This window comes from Myxocyprinus asiaticus, chromosome 17 (assembly GCF_019703515.2).
Source record: "Myxocyprinus asiaticus isolate MX2 ecotype Aquarium Trade chromosome 17, UBuf_Myxa_2, whole genome shotgun sequence".
Taxonomy (NCBI): Eukaryota; Metazoa; Chordata; class Actinopteri; order Cypriniformes; family Catostomidae; genus Myxocyprinus; species Myxocyprinus asiaticus.
This window is the reverse complement of record NC_059360.1, coordinates 20,348,629-20,371,430: the sequence shown is the minus strand read 5'-3', so window position 1 is coordinate 20,371,430 and position 22,802 is coordinate 20,348,629. Positions and strand designations below refer to the sequence as shown.

At 39.4% G+C, this 22,802-nt stretch overlaps 1 protein-coding gene across 2 annotated transcripts in view; it reads right to left on the bottom strand.

Moving 5' to 3' along the window:
* Window positions 1-22,802, bottom strand: part of mboat2a (membrane bound O-acyltransferase domain containing 2a) — a 96,152-nt gene that overhangs the window by 52,821 nt on the left and 20,529 nt on the right. For both annotated transcript variants that reach the window (XM_051723479.1, XM_051723480.1), the window contains exon 2: window positions 5,331-5,476. In XM_051723479.1, coding sequence (XP_051579439.1) covers window positions 5,331-5,476 — 146 coding nt within the window. The remainder of the gene's footprint in view (window positions 1-5,330; window positions 5,477-22,802) is intronic.

Below are 22,802 nucleotides of genomic sequence, written 5' to 3'. Positions count from 1 at the left end.
GTAAAAATGGCTCATTTTTTAGAAAACTGCAGATATAAAGTTTTTAGCTGTTTGGGGCTCACAGGAGCAGCGATCGGCACATAAACGAGATGTTTGTATTTGAAGACTTACAGATATCATATTTCACTTTGTGATTCTTTTGAAAATCTTTCAAACTGTGGTATTAGTGCAACAAATTAAACTGTAAAGTTGCATTCCTGAGAATGAGAGTTGATATATAATTTGCCTATTTACATGCTATTTGAAAGACTTTTCTATTCATATTAATATTTCTACAGCATGACCTCTAGGTGGTGCTGATTTGCAACGCGAATGTTTTCAAGCCTTATTGTTATTTTATGTAACATAAATACCAAAGTAATGGTTACCTATGAAAGGTTCAGATTCTAAGCTTTCAAACGACACCCCATATGCCTGACTTATATATTCGGAGACTTGAACATTTTAAGTGCAACTTTTTCTACGACACAGCGGCCTCTTTTTGAGTTGAGTTGAAGAAGTTAAGAGAATTTGATTTGTCTTTATAACCAGTTTTGACTGAAGTGGGCAGGATCAAGCATATTTCAACTAAGAACAGAAGAATAATAATAATTCGTTTTCCTCATATGAACATTTCCAGGTTTGGAATACGGAAGTAAATTCTACAGCGGTGAATGGGAGACCAAAGCAAATATTGTTGCATCCCCATTTGCTTCAACAGCAAAAGAAAAAAATATCCACTATTACGTTTCTACAACTTTCCAAAAGAGGAATGTGGAGGTGAGGGTGTGGTCGAGTGCCCATCTGGGGAGAGAGAAAGCGGTAAGGACATCCACCTGAGATGAATTGTGACTAATTACCATTTCCATGTCCACAGTGAGAGGCAGAGGAGATAAAAGACAGCCAAGTCCACCGAAAGAGAGAGAGAGCCCAGCTGAGAAGCTGCATGTGTGTTGGCCGTTGTCGTTGTTCTTTTATATTGAAACACTTTGAGTTTGTGTGCACGTGAAGCTGTACCGCTAAGCTGAAAAGCAAACAAGTTTTTGAGTTCAATAAAAGGACATTCCTGTGTGGGAATCGACGCCCATCCACTTCCTCCTTTTGATCCAAATTACGAACTTGTTACAAGGAAAAAATAGAGATGTATTATGACTTTAAATTTACAGTCACTTGCTCAGCAGCTGTAACTGAAACCGCACCAGAGCAGTGTTGACTTGTTTTTTTATTTTTTTATTATTATTATTATTATTATTATTAATGCCAGGATAATATGACACAAAGAATAGTTAAATAAATCTGTCTGCTGCCTGACAAGGCAAGAGTAAGTTTGTTTCATCAGGGACTTATCTCAACCTTCAACCGAATGTACCTCGACCAAGGACATGCACAAACTCTCAACCAAAATGGAAATGAAGGGGGTCTGGCAGGGGACTCTGTGAATCTTAAAGACCAAATGAATCGCTTTGAAACGAGCATAGTTTTCTTTCTTACATTGACACATTTCCTATTGAAACAAGAAGTTTGTGTGGGATTTTTTTTGGGTCCTTTTTTAAAAAAAAAGAGAAAGACTGTAAAAGTCTATTTTGCCAACTTTTAAGTGTACACTAGAATACAGATTGCTTCAAGGAAAACAGGCATGGACTAAAAGCCATTACCTTCAATTTTGATGTCATGTGCTCTTTAAGGATTCTTAAAAGCACAACTTTTAAAAACTTTTCTAAAAATAATATTGAAAACATTTTAATGGAGGATGATGAAGGGTGACTGATACATGGCAAAAAGTTACAGGAGAAAGTTATGATGTTGGACAGTCCATAAAAGACACTGCAGAAGCAGGTTCAAATAGTTATCATAACTTAATGGCTGAAAACATTGTCATCAGTTGACCCCAAAATGCTTCATATCTTCACTTTTTTAAAGGTATAACTGATGATAGAGTTCTTGCATTGGCTAGAAGTCAACATGGCTTTTATCTTTTAGACAGTCTCCACTGCTTGTTTGATTAAGCGTCCCTTGACACTGTATGTGTATTTGATAGCATGATAAATGTCTCTCTATTTGGTCAACTTTAGTCTTGGTCCATTTTACATTTAGACTCTTGTTTTTGGAACCCAGCCAACCTGAATAGCTATTATATTATATTATATTTTTCTAAGATATGTCCAAAAGATCTAGCTAGGGCTCTGGAAATTACTATTAAACTGATGTCCTGATATGGGAGAGATTGGACACTTGCTGCACAATGAGAAAAATGAATTAACATGGACTGGGTTTTATTACATCTACATATAACTGATAGACAGACAGACAGACAGATATAAACCACAACATTAAAACCACCTGCCTAATATTGTGTAGGTCCCCCTCGTGCCGTCAAAACAGCGCCAACCTGCATCTCAGAATAGCATTCCGAGATGCCATTCTTCTCACCACAATTGTACAGTGTGGTTATCTGAGTTACTGTAGACTTTGTCAGTTTGAACCAGTCTGGTCATTCTCTGTTGACCACTCTCATCAACAAGGCGTTTCCGTCCACAAAACTGCTGCTCACTGGACATTTTTTGTTTCTGAGTAAATTCTAGAGACTGTTGTGTGTGAAAATCCCAGGAGATCAGCAGTTACAGAAATACTCAAACCAGCCTGTCTGGCACCAACAATCATCCATGTGATTATCTAATCAGCCAATCGTGTTGCAGCAGTGCAGTGCATAAAATCATTCATATACAAGTCAGGAGCTTCAGTTAATGTTCAGATCAACCATCAAAATGGGGAAAAAATTTGATCTCAGTGATTTGACCTTGGCATGATTGTTGGTGCCAGACGGGCTGGTTTGAGTATTTCTGTAACTGCTGATCTCCTGGGATTTTCACACACAACAGTCTCTAGAGTTTATTCAGAATGGTGCCAAAAACATCCAGGGAGCAGCAGTTTTGTGGACGGAAACGCTTTGTTGATGAAAGAGGTCAACAGAGAATGGCCAGACTGGTTCAAACTGACAAAATCTACGGTAACTCAGATAACCGCCCTGTACAATTGTGGTGAGAAGAATAGCATCTCAGCATGCTATTCTGAGATGCAGGTTGGCGTTGTTTTGGTGGCACGAGGTCAAATATTTATATACAGATGTCATAAAACCCAGTCCATGGTAATTACTTTATCATAATACATAATTTGTACATAATTTTGTAAAAAAATGTACATAATTTTTATCTTTTTAGATATATTTTTATATACACTGGTGGCAAAAAGTTTGGAATAATGTACAGATTTTGCTGTTTCAGAAGGAAATTGGTACTTTAATTCACCAAAGTGGCATTCAGCTGATCACAAAGTATAGTCAGGATATTACTGATGTAAAAAACAGCACCATCACTATTTGAAAAAAGTCATTTTTGACCAAATCTAGACAGGCCCCATTTCCAGCAGCCATCACTCCAACACCTTATCCTTGAGTAATCATGCTAAATTGCTAAGTTGGTACTAGAAAATCACTTGCCATTATATCAAACACAACTGAAAGCTATTTGGTTCGTTAAATGAAGCTTAACATTGTCTTTGTGTTTGTTTTTGAGTTGCCACTGTATGCAAGTGTTTTAAGGTCAATATTAGGTCAAAAATGGCAAAAAAAAAAGAAACAGCTTTCTCTAGAAACTTCTACACTACAGTCTTCAAAGACAAAGGACAACTGGCTCTAACAAGGACAGAAAGAGATGTGGAAGGACCAGATGTACAACTAAACAAGAGGATAAGTACATCAGAGTCTCTAGTTTGAGAAATAGATGCCTCACATGTCCTCAGCTGACAGCTTCATTGAATTCTACCCACTCAACACCAGTTTCATGTACAACAGTAAAGAGAAGACTCAGGGGTGCAGGCCTTATGGGAAGAATTGCAAAGAAAAAGCCAGTTTTGAAACAGAAAAACAAAAAGAAAAGGTTAGAGTGGGCAAAGAAACACAGACATTGGACAACAGATAATTGGAAAAGAGTGTTATGGATCTTAACCCCATTGAGCTTTTGTGGGATCAGCTAGACTGTAAGGTGCATGAGAAGTTCCCGACAAGACAGCCACATCTATGGCAAGTGCTACAGGAAGTGTGGGGTGAAATGTCACCTGAGTATCTGGACAAACTGACAGCTGGAATGCCAAAAATCTGCAAAGCTGTCATTGCTGCACGTGGAGGATTTTTTGATGAGAACTCTTTGAAGTAGTTTAAGAAGTTCTGAAATTTAAATCTAATAGTAATTTTTCACATTATTAATGTTCTGACTATACATTGTGATCAGCTGAATGCCACTTTGGTGAATAAAAGTACCAATTTCTTTCCATAAGAGCAAAATCTGTACATTATTCCAAACTTTTGGCTGCCAGTGTATAAAATCATGAAAATTCACATATTAAACAGCAAAATAAAAAAAGAATAGCAAAATATAATAAAATAATTAAATCAATAATTCTGTTTTGATTTTCATATTCAATATCCAGTATACTGAAATCCAGTACAACATGAAATCTAAACTTTATGATATCTGAAAATGTTTATTTTCACCACTATTGGAAGATAGTACAGCACATTTCTTATGTCTACCTCACTGCATGTAAACAGGTTAAACAGCTAATATTTACATATTAATTAAATTCATCAATGATTATTATATAAAATTATTAATAATGCATGTTTAAAAATTAGTAATTTTCTGTTACATTATAATATTGCAATACACGAGTAAGTGATTTATGAACAACATATATTCAATATGTAATTACTGTATTTCTGGGGGGAGCAGTTTACACTTGTTATTGTTAGTCCTAAAGTGTAATTATGTTAAAATGCAATGTGTATAATAAAGACACTGTAGTATAAAAAGCTACTGGACATCAAATTTTCAATTGAAAATGTTGTACGAAAACAATGAATAACTGCCATTTCTTTTTTAACATTTCATAACAGAAACAGTAATTCTCACTCAGAGGTGTCAAAGGCGTGAAACTTCATTTTATTTCTAAAATAACAACAACAAAAATCCCAAATGCCCAATCAAAATGTTATATGAATTGTGTACAGATGTGTACAATATGTCCTCTGGACAGAAAAGTGACAAAACTTATATTCTGTTGTTGTAAACATGTACAAATCAATAAAGAGGTCTGCAAACAGCTCTATCAGAGCATCTCAAGTTCCACAAACATACAGAACATAGTGCAGACTGCTGATTAGACTCTGGTCTTCTGCCAGCACACCACATCCTTATTATAAATTGAATGGCTCACTAACCGGCTATCAATGACCCTGCATTGGATCAATGTGGGATGACCTACTATATACTGTATGAGGGATGAAAGACACTTACCAGCCAAAGCAGAACAGAGCCAGATAAAAGCCCAGTAGGGTGGCGACTACATGTCGGATGAAGGGACTGGTCTTACTGGGGTGCAGGTAGAGTCTGAACCAGAAAGCCATTACCAGGGCAAAGAGCTGGCACACCACAAAGTTCACCTAAAGAGCGAGAGACATGGAAGGTTAAATTCTCTGTACATTAGTCTTGCGTAACAAAATTTTGCACTATCGGCATAAAGTCTGGTCCACTTTGCAGATTATTGTGGCCAAGAATGTTGGCATAGCAGATTACATATTTTCATTGCTTCAGGAGTCTGTGATATTTGATTAATCGGCATTTCAGTTGGTTCTAAATTTTATCGTACATTTTATATGAATTTAAGTGGGAACCTATTAGTGAATTTGTGCAATGAAATAAATCCCAATTATCAAACACTTTTAAAAGACAAAGTAATTAGTTATATCATTATATTAGTTGGTAAAAAGTAACAGATAACAAGAGGTAGACCGATATATTGGTTTTACCAATTAATCTATGCCGATAGTTTCTTCTTCTTCTCCATGTTCATCTGTTAATTAAGTTATTTAAATTGAAGCAAGGGCATGCAAAAAAAAAAAAAAACATAAAATGACTACGTGGAATCGTTCCTCTTCAGCACGTACATCGTGTCTCCAACTTCATATATTGTGAATAATAATAATAATATAGGCTATGAAAAGCTTAATTTGGTAAATATAAAACAATAGAGCATTGTAATGGAGCCAAGTCTCCGTCATTTCAAAATAAGAGTCCCCAGTGTGTTTCAGGCATGTTTAGTGTTAAAAGTCCCACGTTATGCATTGAATCTTCTTTTATTATTATTATTATTATTATTGGGATTTTAGTTGAAAAATAAACTACATCTGGGAATTTATTAATTTTGTACTCTGGCCTCTATGTCTGTGTCAACTAAGAAAATTTTGTAACATTCTATGAATCGATTTTAAAAACTATTGGCTGTTTAATCGGTTATCAGCCTTATCCAAAAAGATAAATGCATTTGCTCATATTAATGGATGAGAAGAAATTACATTATTCTTCTTCAAATGCTCTCTTGGTTTTGATTCCTGTGGTCAGCAGCAGGTGTTAGACTGTGTTCTCTCATGCCCAACTACTCTGCAAATGGCCTCAAAGTGATAAGAACACATGCTCACAAACCCTTGAAAGAGGATGGTTTTTATTTCAGCTGACACCTCTTTGACACTTTCCTTTCTTTAAAGTAGGGCTGCAACTAACGATTATTTTCATAATCTATTAATCTAACGATTATTCGAATGATTATTCGACTATTCAGCAATTATTTCAATGATTAATCGTTAGCACTTAACCGATTATTCAGCCTGTGCCCCGACTTAAATGGTTGTATTACGCGTGCTTACTAACAATAAAGAGGACAAAATCATCTTTTAAAAATACCTCTAAATTACATTCACTGAATAATAATTCAGTAAAGAAATTCACTGCAAAAAGTCCTATTGTTATCAAGTGTCTTTGTCTCGTTTTCCATTTAAAATGGTCTAAAAATCCTTAAAACAAGATACATTTTCTTGAGAAGCAACATATAATATATTTAGACTTGCTTTAAGAGAATGTATCTTAAATATAAGTGTATTTTGTATATAAGTGTATTTTTTTCACTTATACTTCTGCGAGTGCAGTAAAGACAAAATATACTTATATTCAAGATCTATTCTCTAAAAAGCAAGTCTAAATATCTTATATGCTGCTTCTCAGGTGAATGCATCTTTCTTTAAAGGATTTTTAGATATTTTAAAATATTTTTATTTTTCTCTAAGTCCTCGTGGTGACGTAGTAACTCAATCCGGGTGGCGGAGGACGAATCTCAGTTGCCTCCGTGTCTGAGACAGTCAATCTGCGCATTTTATCACGTGGCTTGTTGAGTGAGTTATTATCATACATAGCGCGTGTGGAGGCTTCACTCTACTCTCTGCGGCATCCACGCACAATTCACCACGCGCCCCACCAAGAGCGAGAACCACATTATAGTGACCACGAGGAGGTTACCCCATGTGACTCTACCCTCCCTAGCAACCGGGCCAATTTGGTAGCAAGTTTTGCTCCACTTATTCCACAATGAGAGTGCTTCTGTACTTACTTATTTTGTATTTTTGCAATATACTTTGTGATCTACATCACCTGAAGCTGTTTGGAAAGTTTGAAGTGTGTCTGGACTGTGAGATGTGTTTTCTTCCTCTCCTCATTCAGGCAAGAGCTGCAGTGCTGCTCTCAAGTGTCATCATTAGAGTTTCATATGATCTCATGTTACGTTAAATGAGATCAAACGACAATTCAACAATGAAAATTTTTGTCGACAATTCTTTTATTGTCGACGTTGTCGATAACGTGCCTTTGCATAGTAAAAGAAAACCAAATAGGCCTTAAAATACCCCTTGTGTATGCATGTAGCTAAGACATGCTGATCTGAATCCAGAGAGCTATACTGTATACTATATAAAGTCAAGTCTGGACCTGAAATTGAATGTCTCATGTGTATTTCACTGCTTAACTTACTCATCAACAACCTACAGTAGGCTTCTTTGTTGAACCCAGTCACTCAGGAAATGTCATTTACATGTGTGTAGAAATTGAATGTTTCAACTTTACATGCCACTATAAAAGCAACAGAACTGTTTGAACAGCTTATAACTTTCTCAGTGCAATCAGCACAACAAGAGAGTGCCAGTGTGGTGCCAGGTTACACACAGCTCAGGCAAAAGCCCAGGATCTTTATGATTAATGAGGTAATCAAACCAGACAAATAGTCATTTTAAATTCAAACCCTTCAAAAACAATGGCTTGTCCTAACAGGAGTTGTCACTGATAATGAGCAGTAATAGTGGTGTAAAAGAAAGGTATGCTTTTCTGCCATCATACAACCTGGTGAGGTGCTGGCTATGTTCATAATGGAATGCTAATGTACTGCTTACTGCATATTGCACAGTTTACTGTACACTGACTAGTATTTGTTTTTATTGTATGTGAAACAGTATGCAGTATGCAATGATAAACGTTTTAAAATGTAATACTCTATATTTTTTCTCATGACCTCACTATGTTGCAATTCGGCGAGTGCTTTCCAGTTAACATCTCAGAAATAATTACAGTTGTTTGGCAATTTGAATCCAGTTTTATGTAAAAAAGTTTTATAAGTTGTATCTCCCAGGATACATTGCCCTATTAAAAGGTCAAACTCATCAATATTTCTGTTTTATTTGATGCAAAAAAAAAAAAGGTTTCTGACTTCCCCTCTTATTGTGTGTGTGTGTGCACGCGTGCGCGCGAGAGAGTGTATGTGTGAGCGCGCGAGAGAGAGAGTGTATGTGTGTGTGTGTGTGTGTGTGTGTGTGTGAAACAAAAATGAGAAAAGTTTAGCTTTATAGTTGCATGTATGACATATGTAAGTGTAATAAATGTGTATGTGTAATATTGTGGATTAACCCTTTTAATTCCCTTAATCTGGCAATGTATCTCAGGGGATACGCACACATAATGTGCTAAATAAAAGCATTACCAACTTATGACTTAATTTTCTTCTTCCGCATCTTAAGACAATGTTCACAATTAATATTATTGTTTTGTTTTTTACTGAAGAAAAGTAAGATTATTATATAATTAATTATCACAAATCAGCATGTCCTGCACCATGGGCGGCCATGTTGGTTTTAAGTCAGGCTGATTTAACGATCACAGAAAATTTAAACCAAGTCATGTGACCCACATACAGTACTCAAAACAGACCCAATTATGATAAATGATAAGAAGATTGGGTGAGAAACTCTTTCCCATACTCCCTATAAGAAACTAAAGAATATGTATCTTGTGGTGCACGTTTTAGGGCTAATCACTCTCGAATTGAAAGAACGCAAGTCGAGCACATTGCATTGTGTAATACAATATACAGCGCAGTGAGTCCTGGTTGTATTCTGCTCATTTTAAGTTTTCCTTACGTACAGTAAATTGACTGTATATGCATATAGTATACATACTGTAAAAATAGTATGAGTAGAATGTAATATGCCATACGGACCATATTTAAATTATCCCTGCTACTCAATGACCTTCTGTCTGATTCTACAGTGTGTGTGTGTGTGTGTGTGTGTGTGTGTGTGTGTGTGTGTGTGTGTGTGTGTGTGTGTGTGTGTGTGTGGGCATGTTTATGTGGTTTACGAGGACAATTTTGTAGGTTACAAACTGGTAATTACAAGGGTATTATGCTATAAATGTTGTTTATGAGGACATTTCTAGTGTCCCCATAATTTAAGTTGCTTAAAAAAAAAACGTATGTTTTATTGAAAATGTAAAAATGCAGAAAGGTTTTTGTGAGGGTTAGGTTTAGGGGTAAGGTTAGGGTTAGGGGATAGAATCTATAGTTTGTACAGTATAAAAATCATTATGTCCATGAAAAGTCCTCATAATGATAGGTAGACCAACGTGTGTGTGTGTGTGTGTGTGTGTGTGTGTGTGTGTGTGAGTGAGAGAGTGAGGTCATCCTCATGTTGCTGGCTGCCATGCAAACAAAGCAACAATCCATCATAAACCCAGAATAACTCCACTTTCCAGTCCTGCTTTATTTTTGTCTCACTCGCTATTAATTTTACTCCAGTTTAGTTCACTCAGTAGATTCTGTATGACAGGGACAAAGCACGTCCATTATAGTAAGTGCGGCCTGTCCTCTCTCTGCCCAAAACCCCCAGAAAACGTGCTGTTATGAAGATCATTCATGTTGTGCAACTCAGTAACTTTTAACAAATTATAATGCATGAATTATTGCTTTTAAATTGACAGCCTTAATTATTATATCAAAATGCACTGCATTGTAGGAATGACCTGACAATAGTCCCTCCATATTCACTTAAGTGTGATACAAAAAACAAACTAAAATAATTTCCATCTTAAAAAATTTTATATGATGGGGATGTGAAAATGCACTGCATAAAAGGAATGGCCCAAACAACAGTTTTCTGTCAAGCATCACAAAATTCAGAGAATGCTATTGAAATTTCAATAGGTGCTTGGTTTGTTTTCACAGGTCTATTTCTGTCACTCCCTGAAGACACCACTCATATCCTCTATCCCCCTTCTGGTAGTTGTCACTTTCTCTCTGAATCTCCCAGTCTGGGTCTTCTATCGGCAAAAAACGTGCCCCTCTTCACTCTGGCTACAGCAAGAAACTCAGTGCATCTCCTTTAAAGGTGCACTTAGTCAATATTTTCCTCATTAAAAAAGTTTTACTCTTAAAGAAATGAATTTAAATATATATACAAAATCATGAGCACTCACATGAAATGAAGAGTCCAGTCATATCAGTAACCTTACAAAAGCTGCTTTATTCTACATGGAGAGGGTGCCCGAATGGGGGCTGCCATGTTGAGATCACATGACCAGTCAAATACTACTCACTTAATCTCAGTAATCAGCCTGTTACTGGACACTTTCACTCTTGGATTAAATTTGACCTTACAATAATGTCTTATCCAATGTGAGCAAGTGTTGTGTGAATTAGGGACCACAAAATTACTTGATAATGCCCATCCCTTGTGTGCGTGCCTGTATACGTTTTGTCATCAAAACAGAGAATTAAATTACTATATTAAATTTTTGACAAACATAATGATTCCCTGTCTCATAAAGCTTGCTGAAATAACAACAGTAGTACTGTGTGAACATAAACAATTGTAATAGAGTGATTTAGGATGCGATTCATGAAGTAACTTTACCTTGTGAATGTGTGTGTGTATTTATCCCCTCGAGGCTTGCCGTAGAACGTTATGTCTATATGCAGCTTTCAGTGAATAAAGAGATTCTTTCCGTAAAAACAGACTGTAGTGCCTCCACTTTCTGATTTCTTTAGTCATTTTAGTGTAGGAGAACCCCAGGAAAAATGCTAGGAGAACCCCAGGAAAGTCACTATGGATTACAATCTGCATTTGTGATGATATGCAGATGAGTGCGATTGTGTTCAGAAAATGTTCAGATCAGCATGACGTCTTGTCAGTTCTTCAGTAAAAGAAGAAGCTCATTGGTCATGTACCACTCTTTTCAGACTGGAATCTCACTTAAGATGGCTGAATACCACTTCCCAGACCACTATCGGTTGATTGACATGCACATTTACAGTGTTAAACTTTTAGGGGAAATCAACCTTCCTGGCTTTCCTATAGTTCTCTCTGCATATTAAGCATGGATTCAAGAAATGTATGAAGACCTTTTGTGTTTCATCGGCTAACAATCTCTTGTATGCCGTCAAATGCATATTCAGGCAAATCTATTATATGCACTATCAGCATCTCTTTAAACAACCCTTATATTAGGTCATGCAAATGCCACGGTTTGGAAAGCACTTATAATGACTAGTCTGAATAGCATGAGTCTCAGATGTAAGGGCACAGCGTCACAAAGAGAGAGACCGATGACACATTTTGTCCCCCTGTGGCACTAAAGCGTCTGTGCAGCCAGCCATCTGGCTCCCTCTCCTCTTTCCTCGCCTTTTCAGCTGAGAGAGAAATAAATGAGGAGAGCGACATATGGGGATAAACAGAAAGTGGGAATAACTTATTAAAGGTCAATATTAGAGAGTCTGGCCACTGTGTGCTTTGCAAATATCTCTGAAATGTAAACCATAGAGCTTTTGAATTTGAGGAGAAACATGTGTTCTTTAGTGGAGACCAAGTACTATGATTAAACTGAAAGAAAACAAAAATCAAACACAGGTTTCTAAAAGTGGCAAGCAATTAGTGGTTGAGGAGTGTTAAGCAAAAAACGTCAACATGCATTCTAAACATAGACAGGAAAATACAGGCAAAAAATGCACACAAACATTCATACACAAGGATGTAAATTGGTCTACAGCCCCTGAATCCTAAAATAGGTGACTATTCAAATGTTTATGTTAATGTTGCCACCCCAGTCAAACCATTTTAGTTTTTACAGCAAGCCTTTGACAAAGATGATCTACTAGCCCAGCCAGGACCTTACCAGCTCGTATTAGTGTGTTAAACACTTAAACCTTCTTGAATCAGCACCAAACCAGCACACTAGTACCTAAAACCAGTTTGACCACCTTAAGATGGTATGACTTGGTTCTTTATCAAGTCAGTCACTTTGACACTGCATCATTAGCTGATGCTATGGGAACTCCTCCCAAGAGTGACCATCTCTGAAGCCCTTTAAAATCACATCAATTTATTGGCAGATGGCTTTTGCTGCTCTGCCTCCGGTGCACGTGTTATCGCGAGCATATAAACCATTTCCATTTCATTCGAATTTTTCTCTTGAGGGTCGCAATTTCATCTCTCATGCTCTGGAATCCCAAATCGTTGCTTTGTCGTTAAAAACTGCACACCTTAACATCGAGTGGATTATTTTCTACCTCCTTACAGTGTATCCTTTATCACTTCCACATCTGAATTGCTATTGCACTGTGGTTTATTGACTCTAAAGCACATAAAAAAAACCTTAGCTTAAAAAAGTATTTTCAAGATGGCATTTCGCACATGTTTTCCACCTTGTGAGCATTATATCTCTCTGTCTGATCAGCATGGGCATTTCTTTATATGCCTGGTCCAAGCTCATGCAAGGTGAGACTGATTGTGTTCACTGTGAAGGCATGAAACTCAAGATGCTTTGCTCTCTGCTCTCCTTTCTGAATCAGAATCAGAATCAGCTTTATTGCCAAGTACGTTTACACATACAAGGAATTTGTCTTAGTGACAGGAGCTTCCAGTGCACAAACAATACAGCAACAAGAGATAGATCATAATAAAAAAATAGAATAAAAATAAAAAGTGAACAGAAAATAAATTATAATACACAATAGGACTAATATATATATATATTATGTTTTCTCAAACAACTTCTTGAGGTATCACACTGGAATGTTTTTAAAAGAGGATTAAAAGGAGTTCCCATCTATGCTGGGCACTTATTGGCTGCTTTTCTTTATTATTCGGTCCAAGTCATCCATTTCAAAAACTTTTTTTTATTTTTTAAAATTTTAGTTTTGTAATGAAATAAATTAATATGTTGGCACAATTATATTTTTGTCTACAAACTAATTTCAAACATTTAAGCATACGCCTTCAGATCAAAAGGTTTTTAAAATCATGAGAAACATTTCAGTCAAGTGACCCCAAACTTTTGAATGGCAGTGTTTATATATATATATATATATATATATATATATATATATATATATATATATATATATATATATATATATATATATATATTAAAAAAATGGGGCAATTTGAACAGTTCATGAGATGGATAGCCTGAGGGAAAAAATGTTCCTGTGCCTGTCGGTTCTGGTGTTCAGTGCTCTGTAGCGCCTGCCAGAAGGCAACAGTTCAAAAAGGTAGTGGGCAGGGTGAGTGGGGTCCAGAGTGATTTTTCCAGCCTTTTTCCTCACTCTGGAAGTGTACAGTTCTTGAAGGGATGGCAGGGGGCAACCAATAATCCTCTCAGCAGTCCGAACTGTCCTTTGTAGTCTTCTGATATATTTATTAGCTGCACCAAACCAGACAGTTACTGAAGTGCAGAGGACAGACTCAATGACTGCTGAGTAGAACTGTATCAGCAGCGACTGTGGCAGGTTGAACTTCCTCAACTGGCAAAGGAAGTACAACCTCTGCTGGGCCTTTTTCACAATGGAGTCAATGTGGGTCTCCCACTTCAGGTCCTGTGAGATAGTAGTGCCCAGGAACCTGAATGACTCCACTGCTGCCACAATGCTGTTTAGAATGGTGAGGGGGGGTCAATGTTGGGGTGTTCCTCCAAAAGTCCACAATCATCTCCACTGTTTTGAGCATACTCAGCTACAGGTTGTTTTGACTACACCAGTGAGCCAGTCGTTCAACTTCCCTTCTGTAAGCAGACTCCTTGTCATCTTGGATGAGGCCGAAGACACTGGTGTCATCTGCAAACTTCAGGAGCTTGACAGAGGGGTCCTTGGCAGTGCAGTCATTTGTATACAGGGAGAAGAGCATTGGGGAGAGCGCACATCCCTGGGGGGCACCAGTGCTGATCGTACAGGTGCTGGAAGTGAATTTCCCCTGTTTCAATAGCTGCTGCCTGTCTGTCACAAAGCTGGTGATCCACAGACAGATAGACGTGGGAACAGAGAGTTGGTGTAATTTAGTCTGGAGAATAGCTGGGATGATGGTGTTGAAAGCCGTACTGAAGTCCACAAAAAGGATCCTTGCATATGTCCCTGGTCTGTCCAGATGTTGCAAGATATGATGCAATCCCATGTTGACTGCATCCTTCAGGTGGGCCAACACCAGTCTCTCATGATTTCATGACCACAGATGTCGGAGCAACAGGTCTGTAGTCATTAAGTCCTGTGATTTTGGGTTTCTTTGGCACAGGAATGATGATTGAGTGTTTGAAGCAGCATGGGACTTCACACTGCTCCAGTGATCTATTGAAGACCAGTGTGAAGATGGGGGCCAGCTGGTTAGCACAGGATTTTAGACAAGCAGTTGAAACACCGCCTGGGTCCTGTGCTTTCCTTGTCTTTTGTTTTTGGAAGTCACGGCACACATATTCTTCACAGATCTTAAGTGCAGGTTGAGTAGCAGGAGGGGGGAGGAGGGGGGTTGCAAGAGGTGTTGAAGTTTGTGTGAAGTGAAGGTCAGAGCAGGTCTGGGGTGTGAGATTGGGCATTTCAAATCTACAATAGAACACATTCAAGTCATCAGCCAGTTGTTGGTTCCCTACAGTGTTGGGGGAAGGTCTCTTGAAATTAGGACAGTCTCCCTCCCACCATACTTCTTCTACAGCTCCTGAGGGATCGCATGAGGAAAGTGCGTGAGGCCGTGATATTGAGCGCAGAGATTTTCAGGAGGATTTGTCAACATCTCCATGTCAAGCGTCTTCGCACATTGACTTTGACCGTGAAGATCTGAGCCCCACAGTTGGCACGCATGGTGCGATCACGTTTGCCGGTTATGAAAGTTGGAGACACTATATCGCTCACAGCATCTGAAGGTGAGGCTTGGTCTCACTCAGATGATGAGCTGGTATTTCCCCATTCAGGGAGAAAACAATACGAAAGTCTCTGACGCAGAACTGACGCAGGTTCTCGCATGGTTTAAAAAAGCTCCAACATGAGTGGCCCACTTGGCTTGATGAACAACTCTTACAGACTTACCATATCTCACTGTCTGGTGCCTGAGATTCCCCCTGTTGGAGAGGCAGTAGTGGTGCACATCCATCCAAGCCTTGTTGGCTTACGCACTCGCTTGTATGCAAAGCCTACATGGCTGCATATCAGGCTGGTTTGGCCCTGCACACCAGCGGTCTTGCAGGCGTACAAGGCTGACTTGCTCAAGGAAATGGATGAAAACAGGCCAGACCCTGCATCATTTAAAGAGCTGTGTCGCGCCACTGATTTAGCGCTCCAGGCTACAAACATCAATGACCAAGCCATCGGCTGGTCTATGGGTAGCTTGGGGTCCATAGAGCATAAAAAACTAAATCAGAATTGTGTTAACAAGCCCAAATCTGTGCAAAACAGAACAATTCAGCAACTGTAACCATTTGACCTGATAATGGAACTGCACCTATAGTTAACCATCTCAAACAGGTCCTAACCAACTTGGCCGAGGTGGTCTATCAGCTCTAAACAAGTTGACCATCTCAGCCTTTCCAACTGGTAGTCTAGTCGGATAACCACTTAAACCAGACTGGACCAGAGAATGACCACAAATGACCAGCTTCAACCAGCTAGACACCATGTAGAAATAGAAGCTAGTTTTAGCTGGATTTTCAAGCAGGGAATATTTTCATTCTATCTAATTCAAGACCAAGTATTGTCTGAAGGTGAGACAGAGATTTGTCTTGAAGACAAGCATCAATTCGGACTCTTGAATGGTGTACAGTTGCATAATCTGGTTAGGACAGGGTGTAACAGCCTCATATTTGCTTGTATCAAAATAAATATGCTGCCTACTCTCACTACAGTCTTTTCCCATTTATCTAGGCAAAATGAATGGCATAGAACTCAGTGTTTCCCATTAATTACCTAGACTGTGGTGGCCCGCAACAGTCTAATTTGTCCTGCCACAGTTTCATAATGAACCGAAAATATTTGTACACTTCTCATAATAATATAAAAGATCTCTAATGTTGTGTTTTGCGCCGTTGCTTCGGCAAAGCATCTCTCACTCCCAGTCAGTCAGTCAGTCAGTCAGCTGCAGCACAATGAAAGGTTGAAAGATTGTCGGTGTGCCATGGAAAATTATCAAATTCCAAAAAACAAACAAATGCATGAAGAAAAAAATATTAATTTCAGGGATCCAAACTCCTCACCTTTCAATGAAATTCGCAGTTTTGAAACCATAATCGGACACTTTTGTGATTGTGAAGAGCTATGATTGATATGCAAAAGTGACTGATATTTATACACGTTAAGGGGCTTTCACATGATTCGCGTCAGTGCTGCAGATTACATTGAAGTCTATGAAATGACAACACTTTACACTAATGTGTTTTTCACACATTTTTGCTTCACAAATAATGTCTTTGAGAGTACTAAGCAACAAGAAATATTTAAAAACTGTCCAAATTTGTGAAGAGATATTGAATGTCTCATAATTTCTTTTAATTAAATATTACCTTATCATTTCTGAATATCAGAGACCCCAGTTATTGAACTAATTTAAATTCACCAAGAAAACGCTAAGACCTAAACATAAACGAGTCCTTTCATTACTTTCTGCTATCAAAGCAACTGCCAGTTTTTTTTCCCCTCTCTTCCATATACATGTTTTCAGTGTTTATTGTGCATCTCCCGCTTTCTTACGTGGCAAACTGGTAAATTCACCCCTCCGTGACCCTTTCAGGAACACTTGTCATGATTCTTGTATTTCATGTCTTTTATTTGGAAAATTCTAGTTCCTGTTTCATGTCTTGTTTTCATTGGTTGATTGTTTGATTATCTTGTTTAGAGTTCTGTTTGTTCATTGGTTTATGTTCTCCCATGTCCAAGTTTTCAAGCCCTCATGTTTTCCATTGTTGGTTGTCAGGTATTGTGAATGTAACTCTGTTAGATAGTTCATGTCAAGTTTATGTCAAGTATAAGTCTAGTCAAGTCAACTCAAGTTCATGTTTATGTTTATTTTTCATGTTTGTAGTTAGGGTTTTGTGGATATTACTTTTGTTAATAAATTGCACTTGGGTTCTTCATTTCATCGTCATCGCCATTTTCAGTGCCAGCAGCCCAACGTTACAGAATACCTGACCGCCCATAATGAACCCAGCAGTTCGGCTTCTTCACCTACGTCAGGGGAGTCATCCCCTGGAGGAATATATAGAGGACTTCTGCGATCTGGCCTGCCGGGTGGACTTTAATGAGGTGGCCCTCAAGGACTGTTTCCGATTTGGACTTAATGACCCCATCTCTTCTCTGATGCCAGGCAGTCAGAGTACCCACAGCCTGGCTCAATATATCGACCTCGCCCTGCAGATTATTGGTTCCACGTTCACTGTGGGGGAGGCGGATGTCGAGCCAGAGGTCCACAACATGGCCGCTGAGCCAGCGTTTCACGACATGGCCGCCGAGCCAGAGTTCCTCATCATGATTGCTGAGCTAGCACCATCTTTTGCTCCTGATCCTGTGCCTGCTCCATGCCATGTCACAGCAACGCCTCGGCCTACTCCATGCCATGTCACAGCAATGCCTCGGCCTGCTCCATGCCATGTCACAGCAACGCCTCGGCCTGCTCCATGCCATGTCACAGCAACGCCTCGGCCTGCTCCATGCCATGTCACAGCAACGCCTCGGCCTGCTCCATGCCATGTCACGGCCACGCCTGAGCCTGTTCCACGCCATGTCATGGCCACATCTGAGCAGTTGGACCTGGAGATGGTTCCCGCCCTTGTACCCACCCTTAGTTCACCTGAGCAGGCAGGGGGAACTTTCAACCCTCCAACCCTGCCTGGACCCTCCGAGCCCTGGACTCCACCTTGGCCTGTTGGTCCCTCAACATTGCCTCAGCTCTGTGTTCCCTCGGCTCCACTGCGGTCCTTCAGCCTGTCGGCTTTGCCGGGGTCCCTCGTCCCTCTGGCTCCTCCTTGTTCTGTCGGTCATCTGGCTCCACCTTGGCTCTCCGATCCTCTGGCTGCGCCTCATCCCTCCGATCCATCAGCTCCACAGGGGACCTCCTTCCCACCGGGGACCACCTTGGTCCTCAGTCCCACTGGCTCTGCCTCAGTCTTCCGATCCCCCAGCTCCGCCTTGCTCCTCCGAGCCTCCAGCGCCGCCTTGGTCCTCCCTGCCTCCGGCTCTACCCTGGCCCTTCGAGTCTTTGGCTACTCTCAGGGTATCCAGTTCTCCATGGCTCCACCCCTCGAGCCTCTCACGGCTCCACCTTTCATGGCTCTGCCCCTCAGGCCTCTCATGGCTCCACCCCCCACGGGTGGAGTAATATATTACAGTAATATATTACATTCATGGAAATGTAATATATTACTGGTAGGAGTACAAAACACAACAGTAAGCATGAAGTGAGGTTAGGCACTCATTTTACCCTTTCTCTCAATGAACTCAAAAAACTAGTGACAGATACCAATACTGAAATTCGAAACACTGCCCCCAGTGTCCAATACGATAAGTATTGTTGGGCATATAGGCACAAGTGAGCTTCATTTCCAGGTGTAATGTCCATGGAGGGGCGCCAAAAGTGAGTTGTGAAGCGAGCTGTTTTTGTTGTACAGGATTGCAATACAGTGAAGAGGAAACCCCATCCATCCATCTTCTATAGTCGCTTGTCTTATGTAGAGTAGCGGGGTGAAGAGGAAAGCATATTTTATAAACTGTACCCCTCAACCAAACCTAAACCTAACCATCAGTGGAGTAAAAATATAATGTTAGGGGGAAATGCAACCTCGAATCGTGTTCGTCACGGATTATGCGAACGCGATTGTCTCCCACGTTGCTAGGGCAACGCACTTCCGGACGCACCACAAAGGAAGGTAAACATGCTGGAGCCGATGCAAAAATGTCTGATGGTAGATGCCGCTTGTCAGTGAATTGGCATTATGTGGCTGAAACTCTCGGAAACAACATGCCAACTCATGTGTGATCATGTTGGGTAAAGACAAGAAAAATTGGAGACACTAATTCTTCTTCTATGTCCCCCTGGGATCTGAACTTCATAACAAGAGATTGTACATTACCAACAACCAGATCAAGATGACCATCATCTACTTCACATTTGGCACACTGACAGTTACACTTACTATTCATTCCTGATTGTCTACAGTAAACAAATCTAGGTTGACATGACAGAAGGTTACCATGTCAGCATATTTAAGAAAAGGTAAAACATCAGTCATGGATAAAGTTATGAAGGAAAAAGGGCTCAAGGTAAACTGCAATGCAGAGCCCCAGACTGTGGCTAAATGGTCACATTTTGCGACCATTTTTCCTAACAGTGCGATTAAACTTTGCAAGAGGTCACACTGGTGCGAATACAAAGTTGGCCGACTCTCTGGTTGTGCGCTGTCATTTTTTGTTGAGTATGAGAAATATCAAATGGCAAACGTTCAAAATGCGAAAGGAAACAGCTCTACCCAGATCAGTCAGCACAGCTCAAGGCTCAATGGACAGATCAGCGTAGAGACGTGCATTTACTCGTGGACCGGTCTCGAGCGCTCAGCCGCGCAGATCATCATCAACAGCACTGCGAGAAGCGCGGGCTGGGTCGTGGATTCGGCATTGATTATTTGCTTAAAACCTCATGCAAACCCATAATGTGTCGATGATTAAACTAGTTTAAAATCATATTAAATGGCCCCAACATTCTAAACAGCATTGAAAAGGAATAAAGGAGAAATCTGTACCATGAACAAACAGATATTGTAACTAAGGATTTCAATCTACACATCACAGATATTAAAAAATATTTACCATGAACTTATATAAATATATCGGGGTAGTGAGAGAATACAATTTAATTTCAGGATGTGTTTTTCTTATGAAAAATGGCATAATATGTTTTATGGTTACGGTCCATGCTATCATGGTTTTACTTTTACCTTTCGTTACTATAATCTTATTGCAAATACCACATCCTGATGAAAAGAAACAATGAAAGAAAATGAATTCCCACTGTCACAGCATGTCCTAACCAGACGCAACGCTGCGACATGTAATCCTTCTCATAACAGCATATTAAAGCCCAGGGGCACGTTCAGCCCTGACAAAATGTAGCAAAACTTTTATTTAAATGGAAATGGTGGTGCGTTGAACACCCTGTTGTGTTACGCAAAGCATTGCAACTATGGCAGCCGAGAAAGCCATTCTTTATGTTCTTTTTGAAGAATTTTCGGGAGCCTGAGGAAATCTGTTTAAATAAGTGTTTAATACTACAAAATACGCTCGATGTTACAGTCACTGCCCTTGCTGTCCAGAATAGCAGAGAACATCCCAGTCGAGTGAAGGGATATGTGGAAACTGTGGTTCCTAATTATGGTGATCCAACATTTGCCTCACATTTCAGGATGACAAGGCAAACATTTCTTCTAATGTCTTCAATTGTTGCATACACCAAGCTGCAATGGACACATTTGTAAAGGACTTTAGTTGGATCCATTGTGCGCATTGCCTTTTAATACGGCAGGGTTTATTTACACGTCGCTGCTGATTGGGTAACACCTCTGACACATCCACCAAATGAGAGAAAACGTACCTCAAAACCGTAGCGAAATGGTGCACACCGTTTTGAGATTGAACATGCCCCAGGTGACACTAGCCGGTTCAAAACAACTATTTTTGCCAAGGATGTCACAGACCTACAGAATGTTGTGATTGAGATCTCGTTCTCTTCAACCGGTGCTCTATAGACACACACAGACACATATGCACACACACCGGTGGCTCATTATGACTTTCTCTCCGCTTCCTTCTCACATGGAGATCGACGAAATAACAAAGTACTGCGTGAGTGCGTTAACATAAAACATTTTAATAGACTGAATTTTGATGCGATTCATAAAGTAACTTTACCCTGTGTATGTGTGTAATCGTGTACTTATCCCCTTGAGGTTTACCGTAGAAAGTTACCATATGCAGCTTCAGTGAGAAAATGAGGTACATTCAATAAACAGACTGTTCCATCTGACTGTTGTAACATCTGCTTTTATTGTCATTTCTAATCATTTTAGTGTATGAATATTGTGGTATTGCATTGCGTCTGGTTATGTTTAGTCCTTTTAGGAGCTTAACAGCCCCTGGTCCTGATTCACTTTCATTATATGGAAGAGATCAGCTCTGACATTGTGATAAATTTCTCCTTTGGTGTTTCACATAAAGGTACAGTAAGCAAATGCAACCAACCCCTTTAAGCTTTTCACAATAGAACAACATGCTGAGAGAAAACTCATCAAAATGAGAAATTCTGCAGTGCAGAATGACTAAACAAATGTGTTTTATTTGCTGATATCATGTATTCTAAATTATGCTGCAAACTATGGCCTCAAGTTTGCCTACGTTTTATAATATTGGAGCTTATCTATTAACAAAGCAGGGTGTAAACAAGACCTGTTCCACTGACTGCACATCACCACCCCGCTTGTGAGGAAACCAATGGCCTCATATTTGGTTTCCAAGCAACCGACTGCTCAAAAGAGCAAAACTTCGCCAGAGGGAGGCAGATCGTCTTTGTGCTGAGACCTGTCCCCTGAACAAGCTCAGAAGGGATATTAAAGTCCTTTGACAGCCCCTGTGGCACTTTGGAAGGTTGTTCTTTTCAGACGGTGGATAACAGGGTTGACAAACACCTCTATACAGGAGCTGTTGCTATATTGATGCCATAAACTGGTGTTAATCATAACATAAAGCAGAAACTGAAGGGCAATAACATAATCTTTTAAGGACTTTCCCTGCATATTTTTTACATGCATGCAAAGCAATCACTGATGAAAATCCGCTCATTCTAAAAACCTGACAACCCAAGAAAAACATTTTTAGATGTGATGTTAAATGATCAGTTGTTCCTCCACGTTTTTCTACATTAAAGTGTAAACAGACATATGCTCATATTGTTTAGGGTTAAGTATCTCGTCCCCTCCTTTCAGGAGAATCAATTAATATGATTTTATTTCAAAAGCTCTCGATTCAATTCCAATTTGAAAATCAAATCGAGATAAATTTTTTTTATATATTGTTACATGCTTTTATTTACATTCATAATTTGTCCTATTTATAAGTATTTACATTAATATGTAGAACAAGTGCTAAAACGTTACTGTCTCTTTAAGAATAAGGGCAGTTCAGTAAGGGTTTGCAGAAGTGTTTTGGTTAAGCGCATATTAACTAGTGGATTTGCACGGCTTCTTTACCACATCCATGATGTCCAAAGACGAGATCCACACACTTAATTTGTCAATTAAAAATGTCTCAACTGTAGTAAAAGGATCTTG